The sequence below is a fragment of the Littorina saxatilis genome, linkage group LG11 (assembly GCF_037325665.1).
Source record: "Littorina saxatilis isolate snail1 linkage group LG11, US_GU_Lsax_2.0, whole genome shotgun sequence".
NCBI classification, from domain to species: domain Eukaryota; kingdom Metazoa; phylum Mollusca; class Gastropoda; order Littorinimorpha; family Littorinidae; genus Littorina; species Littorina saxatilis.
Genome location: NC_090255.1, coordinates 458568 through 474588, shown reverse-complemented (window position 1 = coordinate 474588; position 16021 = coordinate 458568). Strand labels below are relative to the sequence as shown.

The 16021-nt window shown below is 41.2% G+C and overlaps 1 protein-coding gene and 1 long non-coding RNA gene across 15 annotated transcripts in view; one reads left to right on the top strand and one right to left on the bottom strand.

The window, feature by feature from the left end:
- Nucleotides 1–16021, top strand: part of LOC138979359 (protein argonaute-2-like) — a 95978-nt gene that overhangs the window by 4245 nt on the left and 75712 nt on the right. For 10 of the 14 annotated variants that reach the window (XM_070352051.1, XM_070352060.1, XM_070352058.1 and 7 more), the window contains 2 exons: nucleotides 11451–11679; nucleotides 15848–15913. In XM_070352051.1, the coding sequence (XP_070208152.1) occupies nucleotides 11613–11679; nucleotides 15848–15913 (133 nt within the window). In that variant the 5' untranslated portion in view covers nucleotides 11451–11612. The remainder of the gene's footprint in view (nucleotides 1–11450; nucleotides 11680–15847; nucleotides 15914–16021) is intronic. The other 4 variants (XM_070352055.1, XM_070352061.1, XM_070352063.1 and 1 more) reach the window with 1 other exon arrangement.
- Nucleotides 2474–7486, bottom strand: LOC138979358 (uncharacterized). The gene is made up of 2 exons (XR_011460000.1): nucleotides 7050–7486; nucleotides 2474–5725 (listed from the first exon to the last, which is right to left on the bottom strand). It is a non-coding gene; the product is annotated as an uncharacterized lncRNA (long non-coding RNA).

The window sequence follows — 16021 nt, the reverse complement described above, 5'->3', positions numbered from 1 at the left end:
GTTCACTTCTTTCCCTGCAGTAACATGATTCTCCCTAATCTTAACAATTTCAACTTCATCATTTATTAAGCATTTTCTGAGTGTTTTCAGCCAGGAGTGTGACTTTTCCAATTCTTTGTTTTGTACATAAACTATTTTTCTTCTGAATTATATAAAGCAGATACTTTGTGTTAAATGTTATTTCTTGACTAATTTAGCATTTATTACCTGTTACTTATTAACTCCAGGTTACCCCAGTTTCACTGCAGTGTTTAATATTGAAGAGACATAGCATGCTAAGTATTGCTATTTGTTTTTGTGTGAAAATGAAATTGATGAGTGTGTGGGTTGAAAGAGTAAAGCCTTAAAAGAATTGACTTTTGAGTCGAGTTTTTTGCTCTTATTCTGAAGTTGTATGGGGTTTCAGTAGAGTTGTTGGCTATTAGTATAAATAAAGTATTACGTTGTATGGGGTTTGAGTAGAGTTGTTGGCTATTAGTATGAATAAAGTATTATGTTGTATGGGGTGGGGGCATAATGTCTACCCCTGTGGCCTGGCTCCTCTGAGAGGTGTGCCAGGAACTCAACACTGTTCCAACTGTCCCTTGCACCTGTCCTGGTTGTACTGGGTCCGCACACTGTCTTGGTGTATTAGCAGTCTACCCTTCAGTTAATAGTGTTGTTCCCAGCATCAGGTGATAAAGGGTCAGTTGAACCTGGATTGAAAATATGTCTCCTTGTCTGCTTGGTAGGAAATCGATGTTCAAAAGACCTATGTCAAAACTATCATATGGTCGACCGGCCAGGGGTCAGATGAAACAAAGTATCCATTAATGACCAAAAACCGTGTAAAACAAATCATGTCCAATAGAGGCATTTAAGACCTGACGGATAGTAAACCTCCAAAAACAGACTTGGGAACGAGTGATGTTATAACAGAGTTTCGCCACTTTATTGTACGAGGACTGGTCTGACAGGAAAACAGTATACAAACGAGAACAGGTTTTTTTAAATAAATTTTTTGTATCTAGGGTTACATTGAAATTTCAAATTGCTGATTTATCAATATCATTTACAGATAATGTGGGTTGTATAGTTATAGGATGTTTACCAGTGTAAAGAGTGCAATGAGGTTCCATGGGTTGTATAGTTATAGGATGTCTGCCAGTGTAAAGAGTGCGATGAGGTTCCATGGGTTGTATAGTTATAAGATGTTTGCCAGTGTAAAGAGTGCAGTGAGGTTCCATGGGTTGTATAGTTATAGGATGTTTGCCAGTGTAAAGAGTGCAATGAGGTTCCATGGGTTGTATAGTTATAGGATGTCTGCCAGTGTAAAGAGTGCAATGAGGTTCCATGGGTTGTATAGTTATAGGATGTCTGCCAGTGTAAAGAGTGCAATGAGGTTCCATGGGTTGTATAGTTATAGGATGTCTGCCAGTGTAAAGAGTGCAATGAGGTTCCATGGGTTGTATTGTTATAGGATGTTTGCCAGTGTAAAGAGTGCAATGAGGTTCCATGGGTTGTATAGTTATACTATAGGATGTCTGCCAGTGTAAAGAGTGCAATGAGGTTCCATGGGTTGTATAGTTATAGGATGTTTGCCAGTGTAGAGAGTGCAATGAGGTTCCATGGGTTGTATTGTTATAGGATGTCTGCCAGTGTAAAGAGTGCAATGAGGTTCCATGGGTTGTATAGTTATAGGATGTCTGCCAGTGTAAAGAGTGCAATGAGGTTCCATGGGTTGTATAGTTATAGGATGTTTGCCAGTGTAAAGAGTGCAATGAGGTTCCATGGGTTGTATAGTTATACTATAGGATGTCTGCCAGTGTAAAGAGTGCAATGAGGTTCCATGGGTTGTATAGTTATAGGATGTTTGCCAGTGTAAAGAGTGCAATGAGGTTCCATGGGTTGTATAGTTATAGGATGTCTGCCAGTGTAAAGAGTGAAATGAGGTTCCATGGGTTGTATAGTTATAGGATGTTTGCCAGTGTAAAGAGTGAAATGAGGTTCCATGGGTTGTATAGTTATACTATAGGATGTCTGCCAGTGTAAAGAGTGCAATGAGGTTCCATGGGTTGTATAGTTATAGGATGTTTGCCAGTGTAAAGAGTGCAATGAGGTTCCATGGGTTGTATAGTTATAGGATGTCTGCCAGTGTAAAGAGTGCAATGAGGTTCCATGGGTTGTCCATCTAGTACATGTGTAAAGAGTGCGGTGAGATTCCATGGGTTGTATAGTTATAGGATGTCTGCCAGGGTAAAGAGTGCAATGAGGTTCCATGGGTTGTATAGTTATAGGATGTCTGCCAGTGTAAAGACTGCAATGAGGTTCCATGGCTTGTCCATCTAGTACATGTGTAAAGATTGCAATGAGGTTCCATGGCTTGTCCATCTAGTACTAGGTAGCGGCAGTCAAAACTTGGTTTTGAAGTGAGAGTGAATGTTTTGTGATGTCTTGAAAGAAAAATAAAGTACAAGCAAAACACAAAAAAAAGTAAGTGGATACCTTTATTAGTTCCTGAGATTTTGATATTTTAGTACATACGCTGTCGCGACTCTGCTTAAAACTGTAAAATAGGGCAACTTCAGCAGCATGTGGGTACCACATAGTTATCCTCAGCCCTTTCAACTTTTCAGGATCTGTTATCAGCAACCAAGAATAGAAAAAACACATAGTTCTAGCCCTCTAATCTCATATGGCTTCTGTCAGCAAGCATGCAAACTTCACGAAAAACACAATTAAACCCATCGCAAAATTGCACGGGAGGGCAACTTTGGGTCATCACAATTCACACAATATGTATAGCAGCTGTCTGAAACTTTCACATATTCCAAACAAATGTGTGTAGAACATGGCTATTTTTTTTCAGACAGCTTAGTTCAATGCTTTTGGAGTATAAGAGCCTCAAAAATGTCAAAAACCTCAATTTGTCAAGCGGAAAAACAGGAAAATTACAGTTTTTCGCACTTCAAGGCCAATAATTAAGAAACTATTTAAGATACAACGAAAAATTTTGGTGTGTAGATAGATTACAGTGTAATCTTTACAGACATCAGTAAAATTCAGTGTAATGTTGAAAATAATCCCCCAAGAGTGGACAAACCCCCCCCCCCCCCCCCCCCCAGAGGGGGGTAGCACATTTCAGATTGAAATATTTCAGAAACTACTGAAAATACAGCCATGATTTTTGGTGTGTAGATTGATTACAATGTTATCTTCACAAATATGTGTTCAATCAAGTACACTACATTGGGGTGTGCACGTTAAAGATCCCACGATTGACAAAAGGGTCTTTCCTGGCAAAATTGTATAGGCTTAGATAAAAATGTCACTGTTATCCCTGCGCCTTGAATATGTGCGCGATATAAATTGCATAAAAAATTTTTTTTTTAAATTAAAAAAAAATATATATAAATCCCTGCGCTTAGAACTGTACCCACGGAATATGCGCGATATAAGCCTCATATTGATTGATTGATTGAAGTAAGATCTAGAGAATACTACATGGCTTGCTGTGTCGTACCAGATTTACACGAGTTGTTTTTTGACTCACATGCGAAGCAAAAGTGAGTCTATGTACTCACCCGAGTCGTCCGTCCGTCCGTCCCGGCGTCCGCCCGGAAAACTTTAACGTTGGATATTTCTTGGACACTATTAAGTCTATCAACACCTGATGTGGCCTGATGGTGTATGGTTACAAGATCTCAAAAAACATGTGCGGCAACTTGACCTCACTTCAAGTTCAAGGTCACAGGGGCCGTAATTGTTGTCTTAAAAACGGCCATTTTTCACATTTTCTTCTGAAGTTATCGAGAATGGCAACCTTAGCTATGTATGCTATACAGGGCAATGTAAGCCCTATCTTTGGACACCAGTTTGGTTGACCTTGCTTCAAGGTCAAGGTCGCAAGGGTCCTTTAAAGTTGGATTGTATACATATTTTGAAGTGACCTTGACCCTGAACTATGGAAGATAACTGTTTCAAACTTAAAAATTATGTGGGGCACATGTTATGCTTTCATCATGAGACACATTTGGTCGCATATGATCAAGGTCACTTTGACCCTTATGAAATGTGACCAAAATAAGGTAGTGAACCACTAAAAGTGACCATATCTCATGGTAGAAAGAGCCAATAAGCACCATTGTACTTCCTATGTCTTGAATTAACAGCTTTGTGTTGCATGACCTTAGATGACCTTGACCTTGGGTCAAGGTCACATGTATTTTGGTAGGAAAAATGTGTAAAGCAGTTCTTAGTGTATGATGTCATTGCTAGGTTTAGTTATTTGACCTTGACCCTGAAGGTCAAGGTCATGTAAAGGTCAAGGATGTGAGTCGTATGGGCTTTGCCCTTCTTGTTTAAATAGTGAACTGCGAAAGCGAGCTGTTTACTATTTGAAAAAGCAACGAGTGTAAATCTGGTACGACACAGCAAGCCATAGTATTCTGTTTATCCTACATTATATACTTCTGTGCCAGATCTAACTAAAAGTCACCGACAGCGATATTGCCTTTGGATCAACCGCTTTAGAACTTCAAACCACTTTACTCAATTTGACATTCATTCCTCCGCCATGACACACACTCTCAAACTAGGACAAAGTAGTTCGCCTTTGTCAACACTGTTAAGTTTAATATTCGAACAATCAAAACCGAGTACCTGCAAAACCGGTAAAATCCGTTGCGTTGATCGCGAGTCATGGCGGAGTATTCGAGCGAAGCAATGGTGACGCACGCTTCGAGACAATTTGTGGAAGAAATCAAACCCATCACTTCAAAATATACCAGATAAAAAGAAAAGCAGTGGCCACAGGATAAAAGAAACCAAAAGGAACAACAACAGCAAAGCATATCCTTCCTCGATAGGATTAGCTTGACCTTCCGGTTTATCCCATGTACTACTAATTTACATAGCTTGACCTTCCGGTTGACCTCATTTACATGATATACACACGTGTGATTTGAACGATTTTTATCTCACGGTTATCTCTCTCACGTATGTGGGATAAATTTACTAACATTGTTCACAGTTCTCTGGGGAAAACTAAATTCTTGCAAAGTGCACAGTCGGATGAGAAGTGACAGTCAAATGCATATATATACCCCTTCTTCAAAGTCAGTCAAACAAAGTTGTCAGTCAAGTACTGCTTGAAACAGGTGTACATGGCAGGCAGGTTTGCTGGAGATTCGACTGTGAATGTTCTGCCAGAAGAAGAAAATGGTGCAAGCACAATGTTGTGTCCAAAAACAACCGATGCAGGAATCTGGCAGAAGTCAGCGATAGGTTCTCCTTTTTGTGGAACGATATTAGATCGAGCACCATGCCATTCACAAGTTCTGATGGACGGTCAAGGTCTTCCAGAAGGTCCGGATTGAGCAGGTGGTTTCTTGTGATCCTATGTTTCAGCAAATGAACCCCAACATTCCGGCCCATGATGCAACGCCCTGCGTCGATATCCAAAAATGCTTCTAGTTCTAATCCAGTCTTATTCCCCAGCTTTGTTGCTTCTTTCACTGTTCCCTCAATTTCTGCCTTGATTTCAAGTCCTTGCAGCAAGTTCACTCGAACACTTTGGGGAGAAATTAAACCAGGTCACTCCAATCCCTCCCTGTTTCCAACCGAAGCAGATCCAGCTGCAACAATAGCTTGTTGGTCAGTGGTACCAGCTGAAGTTTGGGTGGTCGACCTCTTCCAGTTGCTGTGAGTGTGAAAGCAGACTTCATTTGCTGGAAGTGAGCATCATCTGTAACACGCACAAACAAAAAAAAAATGTAATACTATGTTCATAATATTTTTGTACTGAAACCATGAAGGCTACCAGTAAGTTCGTCACGCGGTAGATTCGTCACCCGTGACGAAATTACTGGCAGGGGTGGGCGGGTGTTAAGCTTAGAGCTTATGCTTTCAGATGTTTGATTTGTGGGAGAGATTCAAGATTCACTGACATTTTTTAGAGAGAGAGAAAGAGAGAGAGAGAGAGAGAGAGAGAGAGTTGTTATTTTAAAACCCGAGATCTACTCATTGTGCAGTTCTCAACTGAGCAGTTTTCAGACGACACAGTCCGAGCGTTGTTATTTTAAAACCCGAGATCTACTCATTGAGCAGTTCTCAACCCGAGATCTACTCATTGAGCAGTTCTCAAAAGCATGTAGTCTGAGAGACGGACGGACGTACATACACCCATATCCATGACACGCACGCACACACACGCACGTACAAACGCACAAACACTCACACACACCATCGCACACACACCCACACACTGACTAACACCCACACACGCGCGACCAAGAGAGAGAGAGAGGGAGTCCTATGACTTCAACCTCACTGTCAAGGAGGCAGAGAAACTCAATGTGAGGAGAGGGAGGGGTGGAAGGAGGTGAGAGAGAGAGAGAGAGAGAGATAGAGAGAGCCGCGCTCGGACTACTGTGGCGAAGTTACCGGGACCGGTGACGAATCTACCGTGTGACGAACTTACTGGAAGCCACCATGAAGGCCTGTTTACTTTCAGTTTTACTTTTGTCCCAAAACAAAAGTTTGCTTTGTTTTTCTGTCATGTATTTGGTTATTTTTTAACTCGTTTCTAATTTATTATATCACCTTGCTTGTCATGAGAAACAAATTAGTAATCACACAAGTTTGATGGACCATAAACTCTGATTAACTGGGGGGAAAAGGAAGAAGGAATGGAGATGCGCTAGGGTCAGTGCATGTAAGCTACGCTACTCGTTGCTAGGCCTAGTCTTGCACTTCCGGTTTTAGCAAAGGAACAATTATTCCTTTTAATCCTAATTTAATCCTCAAGAAAACAACAACTGAGAAACAAAAACCATCGGAGTAATAATTCAAGATTAGTTTGAAACAAATATATCACATGTACGGCGAAAGGCAAAAAATAACTTAGGTCGTTTATCGAGTACCCCCATTTCAACACCCAATACAAAATGACCCAGCACAAACTACTATCATCAAAATGAAAACTACGCACTCAAAACGCTAAATTCAGCAGAATGGTTCGACAGATCAACTTCTAAACACTAAATGAACAGAAAAACATCAACACTTACCAAGGATGGGTTTGATTTCTTCCACAAATTGTCTCGAAGCGTGCGTCACCATCGCTTCGCTTGAATACTCCGCCATGACTCGCGATCAACGCAACGGATTTTACCGGTTTTGCAGGTCCTCGGTTTTGATTGGCTCGCGCTTCGCGCGCATGAATCTTAAACGGAAACTTCCATATTTGGAGGATTCACAAGAAATCGGACTTTCTAGCGCATCTTTTACGACTACGATCGTTTGAGTTGTTTTTAAGTTACGAAAGGTTAAAGTTGGGCAATTTTTTATTGTCCATGTCTAAAATCCACCATCGATTTAATCTAAAAAATACCCCCCCTAGAAAGAAAAGGGACTCTTTCTTTAGCAGTCGACACTGGTTTCCGATCGTTGAATGAAACTATTTTTAGAAAATACAACGCCGAAAGGGAAACACCACAAAAAGTTGAAGAGCAAGTAGTAATGGCGGTCGCGTCACGGCTGTCCGAAAATCCGGAGAGAGTATTTGTGATTCACGCACACGCATTCAATCCAAGCACATTTTGCAAACAAATGGCATGGGGTAAAAGACAAAGAATCCAACTTCATTTCTGTAGTTTCCATTTTCAATAATATGCCATATATTGAAAGCTGTCGGAAATTGAAAACGTGTTATTTTCAGCACAGATCTCGCTTTCCCGCATGGGACTAGCGTTACTGCCGCTACCTACTAGTACATGTGTAAAGAGTGCAATGAGGTTCCATGGCATGTCCATCCAGTACATGTGTAAAGATTGCAATGAGGTTCCATGGCTTGTCCATCTAGTACATGTGTAAAGAGTGCAGTGAGGTTCCATGGCTTGTCCATCTAGTACATGTGTAAAGCGTGCAATGAGGTTCCATGGGATGTCCATCTAGTACATGTGTAAAGAGTGCAATGGGGTTCCATGGGATGTCCATCTAGTACATGTGGCACACATGTCAACTCAACCAAGTTAGTTTGCACTTGCTGTCAAGCATGAAGAACAGAATAAGACTTAGAGTAAGATATGAACTAACCCTGCTGGTCCAGATGGGAGGGACTGGGAGGGGCACACTTCATGTCTGTGTCACTTCATGTCTGTGTCACTTCATGTCTGTGTCACTTCATGTCTGTGTCACTGTCTTCATCAATTCATGTATACATATATCTCTTTTAATTAGTCTTTTTTTCTCATTTTTTAGTTTTTTATTATAATTATAATTATTATGGCAGAATGAACAGAGTTCTGCCATGTGTGTTTACTGTTGGCATGAGACTGCAACTTCTGATTGTGAATTAACTTTGTAACGCTGCTGTCATTTACCTGTGGTTGTTGAAGTAAAGCGCTAGAAGTGACTAGTGGTAGTTCATAACATTAAAAGTAAGCCTTTTGTAGAATGCTTGCATTGGTGTGGTGGTGTTGTGTAGAAGACCTGGCTAGACTTGATCCACTCTGGGGGCTTTACATGTTACCATGTGGACTGGTGAGAGTGACCTGGCTAGACTTGATCCACTCTGGGGGCTTTACATGTTACCATGTGGACTGGTGAGAGTGACCTGGCTAGACTTGATCCACTCTGGGGGCTTTACATGTTACCATGTGGACTGGTGAGAGTGACCTGGCGAGACTTGATCCACTCTGGGGGCTTTACATGTTACCATGTGGACTGGTGAGAGTGACCTGGCTAGACTTGATCCACTCTGGGGGCTTTACATGTTACCATGTGGACTGGTGAGACTGAGAGTGACCTGGCTAGACTTGATCCACTCTGGGGGCTTTACATGTTACCATGTGGACTGGTGAGAGTGAGACATGCAGGACTTCCCCACAGCACTTCCCTTCCTGCTTGTTTGCTCTGCTCGGCCTCTGTCTGCCTTGTGCTTCCTGTGTGGGTGTCTTGCTATCCCAAGCTCTAGTGTCTTCTCCCTGTTTTGTTTTCTTGCTCAGCCTGTTAATGCATTGTGCTTCCTGTGTGGGTGTCTTGCTATCCCATGCTCTAGTGTCTTCTCCCTGTGTTGTTTTCTTGCTCAGCCTGTTAATGCATTCAGTGATTCACCTCTCTTAGTCTCAGGCATGCTGATCTGTTTGAAATGTAATTGGTTGTGAGTGCATCCCATGATCCATTTCCATGTGTGGCGGGAACTTGGTTGTGAGTGCATCCCATGATCCATTTCCATGTGTGGCGGGAACTGGGTTGTGAGTGCATCCCATGATCCATTTCCATGTGTGGCGGGAACTGGGTTGTGCGGTGAATCATGCTTACATAACTTAAGTTACAAACTTAACATTGGTTTTGCTGTGTGGTACATGTATTGGGCAAAATGGGATACGCTTTATTAGTTTATATGATACAATGCTGGTACATCACAGTTTAGTGTTTTTGCAGTTGACAATCACAGTAATATCGCGGTTTAAGCTTCAGGTCTTTGTTGTCTTTGAATGGGTGTGTTCCATGTTGACTGTTTGAGTGTCAGAGTGCCTTCTGTCATACTGGACTGTTGCGTGTTGACTGTTTGAGTGTCAGAGTGCCTTCTGTCATACTGGACTGTTGCGTGTTGAGCAGACATAAACATGACCCTGGAGCTAAAGTTTGTTAGTGAAGTGATGTGGACATTGTTTGGCTCCTTTTCTGCACTCATCTAGGGCTGAAATAGTGCTCGATTTGGAAGAAAGAAAAGAAAGCTAGGGTGGAGAACAATGCTTGAGACCCCAAGAGCATGGAGGACCGAAAACAGGCCAGAGGACAACACAGTGTCTTGACTCCAAGCGCTGCCAGCATAATGGAAGTGCCGTCTGTAGCCAGTGTCACACGCGGCTTTGCTTCTGGTTCTAGTGTTAGTGCCTGGAGAGATATGGGGAGGGTGGTGAGGTGGTCTGTAGCCAGTGTCACACGTCGCATTGCAGCTGGTTCTAGTGTTGGTGCCTGGAGAGATATGGGGAGGGTGGTGAGGTGGTCTGTAGCCAGTGTCACACGTCGCATTGCAGCTGGTTCTAGTGTTGGTGCCTGGAGAGATATGGGGAGGCTGGTGAGGTGGTCTGTAGCCAGTGTCACACGTGGCATTGCAGCTGGTTCTAGTGTTGGTGCCTGGAGAGATATGGGGAGGGTGGTGAGGTGGTCTGTAGCCAGTGTCACACGTCGCATTGCAGCTGGTTCTAGTGTTGGTGTCTGGAGAGATATTAGGAGGGTGGTTGGGTGGGCCTAGCTGTGGGGAGAGTCCACCACAAAAGGTGCCCCCCCCTCCCCCCTCCTACCTTGTGCCTGTTGAAGCCACTAATCAGCCTGCTGCTCTAGAGTGCTGCTGCATTTTCTCCTTAATTCCTTCATCTCACTTTCACACACTTAATTCCTTCATCTCACTTTCACACACTTAATTCCTTCATCTCACTTTCACACACTTAATTCCTTCATCTCACTTTCACACACTTAATTCCTTCATCATCTCACTTTGCCCCGGGAATGGTTGTTATCCTTCTTGAGTCACTCACCTCAGTAATCAGCAGATTTTCAGTAACGAGCAGTGGTGCACAAAATGCTACTTTAGTGGTAGGCAATCTATGGCTTCGGCAGAGGAGACAACACTTAATATTTGGACTTTCACTTTTACGTTATCGTTGAACTTGAAATTAGAAATTCCAAATTTGATACATTTCTAGGGATGAAAAGGAAAATTGTTATTTGCTTGAATGTTTTTATCATTTTTTTGCACAATTCAGATTGGTTGACCCTTTTCAAATATCAAGGTCACATTGGGGTCATTTTTGGGTGGGGAAAAAAGCTAAAAATTATCCTTTTCTGGAGCGTTTATGAAAGTAGAGCTTTGAAACATCCCACACTTTCATGGTTTGTTGACATTCAGACATGATCAAAGTCTATTTGACCCTCGGCAAGTTTCAAGCTAATACATACATGTACTTATACTTATGGTGGGGTCACGTTCAGCTTAGAGTTAGAAAATGGAAAACATAATTTTCTGAGACTTGTTTTGACCGGAGGGCTTACAAACATCACACACTTCCACTAGGATCTGATGACCTAGACTAAACGATGACCTCTAGACTAAACGATGACCTCTAGACTAAACATTGCCAGGAGTCTTCTTGATCCTGGTACATTTCAAGGTTACAGTTGGGGTTGACTTGGGGTCAATAACTGAATGAGTAGGGAATTATTGCCTTGAATAATATAAAGATAGAGCAGCAGGTAGTTTGTGGTTGACAAGCATTGGGTCTTGTGGTATTAGCAGTTGGTCTTGTTACTTGACAGAGTGCAGTACTGACACTGACACATCTTTCTTTGCTTGCTTGCTGCAGCTTCCATGTGTCTGCGTGTGTGTGCATGACGGCACGGGGTGTATGCCATGCTGTAGTGTGTGACTGTACCTGACGCTGTGGTGTTTTTCTGTTGCACAGCTGGCTGTGAAGGGCCGCAGTGACTGCAGGCTTAGAGGGAAAGTGCTGACCGAACTCCGGCAGTCACAGAGAGAGACTCTGACCGTTGAAGCAATCGCTTAGAGCACTGCAGGCTATTGCCACTTGACATTTTGAGACTTGTGGCTGCGGCACCAGTATGCCATGAAGACTGATATAACCTTTTCCTCAAAAACACCCGTAGCTGAGGAGCAGACATTGCTGGCTCTAGGTCGGTCTTGACCCTTATGTTGTGTTGCTCTTAGTCTCACTCAACCTTATGTTGTGTTGCTCTCACCCAAACACAGTACTTCTGTCTTTGCATACACGTGTACAGACTCTGTTTCTGTGTCTCTCACAGTACTTCTGTCTTTGCATACACGTGTACAGACTCTGTTTCTGTGTCACTCACAGTACTTCTGTCTTTGCATACACGTGTACAGACTCTGTTTCTGTGTCACTCACAGTACTTCTGTCTTTGCATACACGTGTACAGACTCTGTTTCTGTGTCACTCACAGTACTTCTGTCTTTGCATACACGTGTACAGACTTTGTTTCTGTGTCACTCACACCAGTCACAGTATGTACTTGTGTCTCTGCCTATACTGGTTGCAGACTTTGTGTTCTGTCACTAACCCCAACTTCTATCGGTGCTGAGAGTCGCCTTTTGTGTGCATGAGATTGAGAACAGGGGGTTGATACAGACACATTGAACAAAAGTGTTCAGTGGAAGACTAACTAACTTATTATTTCTAGCTGTGAAGACAGAGAAAGAACTGTTTATTTCAAGCAATAAAGTTCAACAGAGGAAGGACTTTTAAAGTCAAGACGTTCTGGCAGTTGGTAGCACAAGCTAGACAAAGATGTCATAACTATCCAACACAAGCTAGACAAAGATGTCATAACTATCCAACACAAGCTAGACAAAGATGTCATAACTATCCAACACAAGCTAGACAAAGATGACATAACTATCCAACACAAGCAAGACAAAGATGTCATAACTATCCAACACAAGCTAGACAAAGATGTCATAACTATCCAACACAAGCTAGACAAAGATGTCATAACTATCCAACACAAGCTAGACAAAGATGACATAACTATCCAACACAAGCAAGACAAAGATGTCATAACTATCCAACACAAGCTAGACAAAGATGTCATAACTATCCAACACAAGCTTGACAAAGATGTCATAACTATCCAACACAAGCTAGACAAAGATGTTATAACTATTCAACACAAGCTAGACAAAGATGTTATAACTATTCAACACAAGCTAGACAAAGATGACATAACTATCCAACACAAGCTAGACAAAGATGTCATAACTATCCAACACAAGCTAGACAAAGATGTCATGACTATCCAACACAAGCTAGACAAAGATGACATAACTATCCAACACAAGCTAGACAAAGATGTCATAACTATCCAACACAAGCTAGACAAAGATGTCATAACTATCCAACACAAGCTAGACAAAGATGTCATAACTATCAAACACAAGCTAGACAAAGATGACATAACTATCCAACACAAGCTAGACAAAGATGTCATAACTATCCAACACAAGCTAGACAAAGATGTCATAACTATCCAACACAAGCTAGACAAAGATGTCATAACTATCCAACACAAGCTAGACAAAGATGTCATAACTATTCAACACAAGCAAGACAAAGATGTCATAACTATCCAACACAAGCTAGACAAAGATGTTATAACTATCCAACACAAGCTAGACAAAGATGTCATAACTATCCAACACAAGCTAGACAAAGATGTCATAACTATCCAACACAAGCTAGACAAAGATGTCATAACTATCCAACACAAGCTAGACAAAGATGTCATAACTATCCAACACAAGCTAGACAAAGATGTCATAACTATTCAACACAAGCTAGACAAAGATGTCATAACTATCAAACACAAGCTAGACAAAGATGTCATAACTATTCAACACAAGCTAGACAAAGATGTCATAACTATCCAACACAAGCTAGACAAAGATGTCATAACTATCCAACACAAGCTAGACAAAGATGTCATAACTATTCAACACAAGCTAGACAAAGCACTACGTCTGTAAGACATCCTACGTGTCATAACTATCCAACAGTCAATGAACTAGGGGCCAGACCAATGCGTCAGATCAAAAAGGAATACTATAATACATCATTGTGACGGAAGCCTGCGACCAACACTGGGCAGCCACAGGGGACCTGTTTCATTGAGTCAATAGACAGTGTCTTATCCTTGCACCGCTTAGCCATTTCTTGCACAAATGGACGTTTCTAGGCTGATAGGGTTACAGAATAAAAATGGAATTATATAATAGCACATGTATCTCACATCAGTTACGTGAAAGGTTTGTTTTGGTTTGCAGTTGCCAGTGTATTCCTATTTTGTGTTTGAAATGTTTTGCTCATTTGGTTACAAAATATTACACTTATCACTCTTTTACATGAAACTTTGGACTACTTGCATTTGCCCCTTTGATTTCAAGTGTCCTGAAACATTTATACATGCATGTAGTGTATCTTGCCTTTTATCACATTTACAACTAGATATTTGAAATACTTTTTTTCTGATAGATTTTTGATGAAAGTTTTATAGATAGCAAGCTAAGCTAGTTTTTGGATTTGATTGTGTTTTTAAACTGAAATGATGCACTCAGCTTTGTTTCTACTGCTTACAAGAACGAGAACAGAACTCGGAAAAAAGTCACTTCCTGACAAGATTTAGCCCTTGATTGCCTGAAGAATTAAGTCAAAAGTAACTAAATCAATAAAACTTCATAACATACAAAGTATAACCCTTATACCAAAACTGAGAAAATGGTCTCCGGGGGAGGCAATACTCTTGCTGCAATTCATAGCCTGGCAGTATACAGTGGTGGTTTCCCTTGTCAGAGTATTGATTATTTCTTTATTGCAAAGTACTCTGCAGAACTACTGCCTGATACCTAGTCTGCTAGTCAAAGGGGTCAAAATGGTGAATTCATCTTTATTTCTACTGCTTATGGGAACAACCCCCATGTGTCAAAAGTCACTGTGACCTACCTGACTGTCTGATGAACTGTGCAGTTGTTGAGTCATTCACTATCACTGTGCATCTCTTCAGTCTTCCCTCTTTCTCCCATCAACTTTCTACTTTCTTTCTTTTGCACTTGTATGACCTGATAAACACCACTTGTCACTACACTCTGTGTTAACCTGTCTATGTGTACATGTACACAAAGTAAACCCCTTTGATCCAATGACCAACAGTTCAACTACAAACATGGACAACCCATGGAATATACTGTTCCACAGTTTGTCTGAAAGGGACTAGTTGTCTGAAAGGGACTAGTCTGAAAGGGACTACTTGTCTGAAAGGGACTAGTCTGAAAGGGACTAATTGTCTGAGAATGAAGAAGTCTTGATAAGTATAATCATAATAATGAGAATGTGTAGCAGGTTAAGAGTTTATGTGATAAGTATAATCATAATAATGAGAATGTGTAGCAGGTTAAGAGTTTATGTGATAAGTATAATCATAATAATGAGAATGTGTAGCAGGTTAAGAGTTTATGTGATAAGTATAATCATAATAATGAGAATATGTAGCAGGTTAAGAGTTTATGTGGTGTACATCAGCTGGCTGCAGAAGACAATAGTAAAACTAGCACTGGACAGGGTAGCCAAGGTTTTGTGGCACACTGAGGGTGTGTGTGACCAATACTTAGTGTGAAGCGTGAAATGCTATTGATGAAACTCAATACACTGCCAATGCATGATACTGATAGGCGATTGATGAAGCGTAATCTCTAATATTAAAGATGAAACTCAATACACTGCCAATGCATGATACTGATAGGCGATTGATGAAGCGTAATCTCTAATATTAAAGATGAAACTCAATACACTGCCAGTGCATGATATTGATAGGCGATTGATGAAGCGTAATCTCTAATATTAAAGATGAAACTCAATACACTGCCAATGCATGATACTGATAGGCGATTGATGAAGCGTAATCTCTAATATTAAAGATGAAACTCAATACACTGCCAATGCATGATACTGATAGGCGATTGATGAAGCGTAATCTCCGATATTAAAGATGAAACCGTCAGCTGGCTGTCAATGTTGTTTTGCTGGATTATGTACTTAGGATGGTGAATGTGGATTATCACATTCTGACGCTATGGTTAATAATTATATTGATATTGAGGAGAGAGCTATAGTTAAAACTAAAACACTGGAAGTTTAATTAAGAGGTTGGCTACATTTGGTAGATCATATCTTTTGAAAAGACAGATTAGAAAGGATTGTGTGTGTGTGTGTTGATGAATGTTGTGTGTGTGTTGATGATGACATGTGACCAAGGACTATGGTTGTGTGTGCAGGGACCCCAGCCGGCATGACGCAGCCAGGACTGCCCTTCCCCTTCCAGCCCCTGCCCGGGCAGGACCGTAAGTAGTCTTATTATAATGTCTTGCTGTTAGTGTTGTTATTATAACATGTGTTGTTGCTGTTTCCCTGTCATTTTTTTGTCATGTATGTTCTGACATGTACTTTGC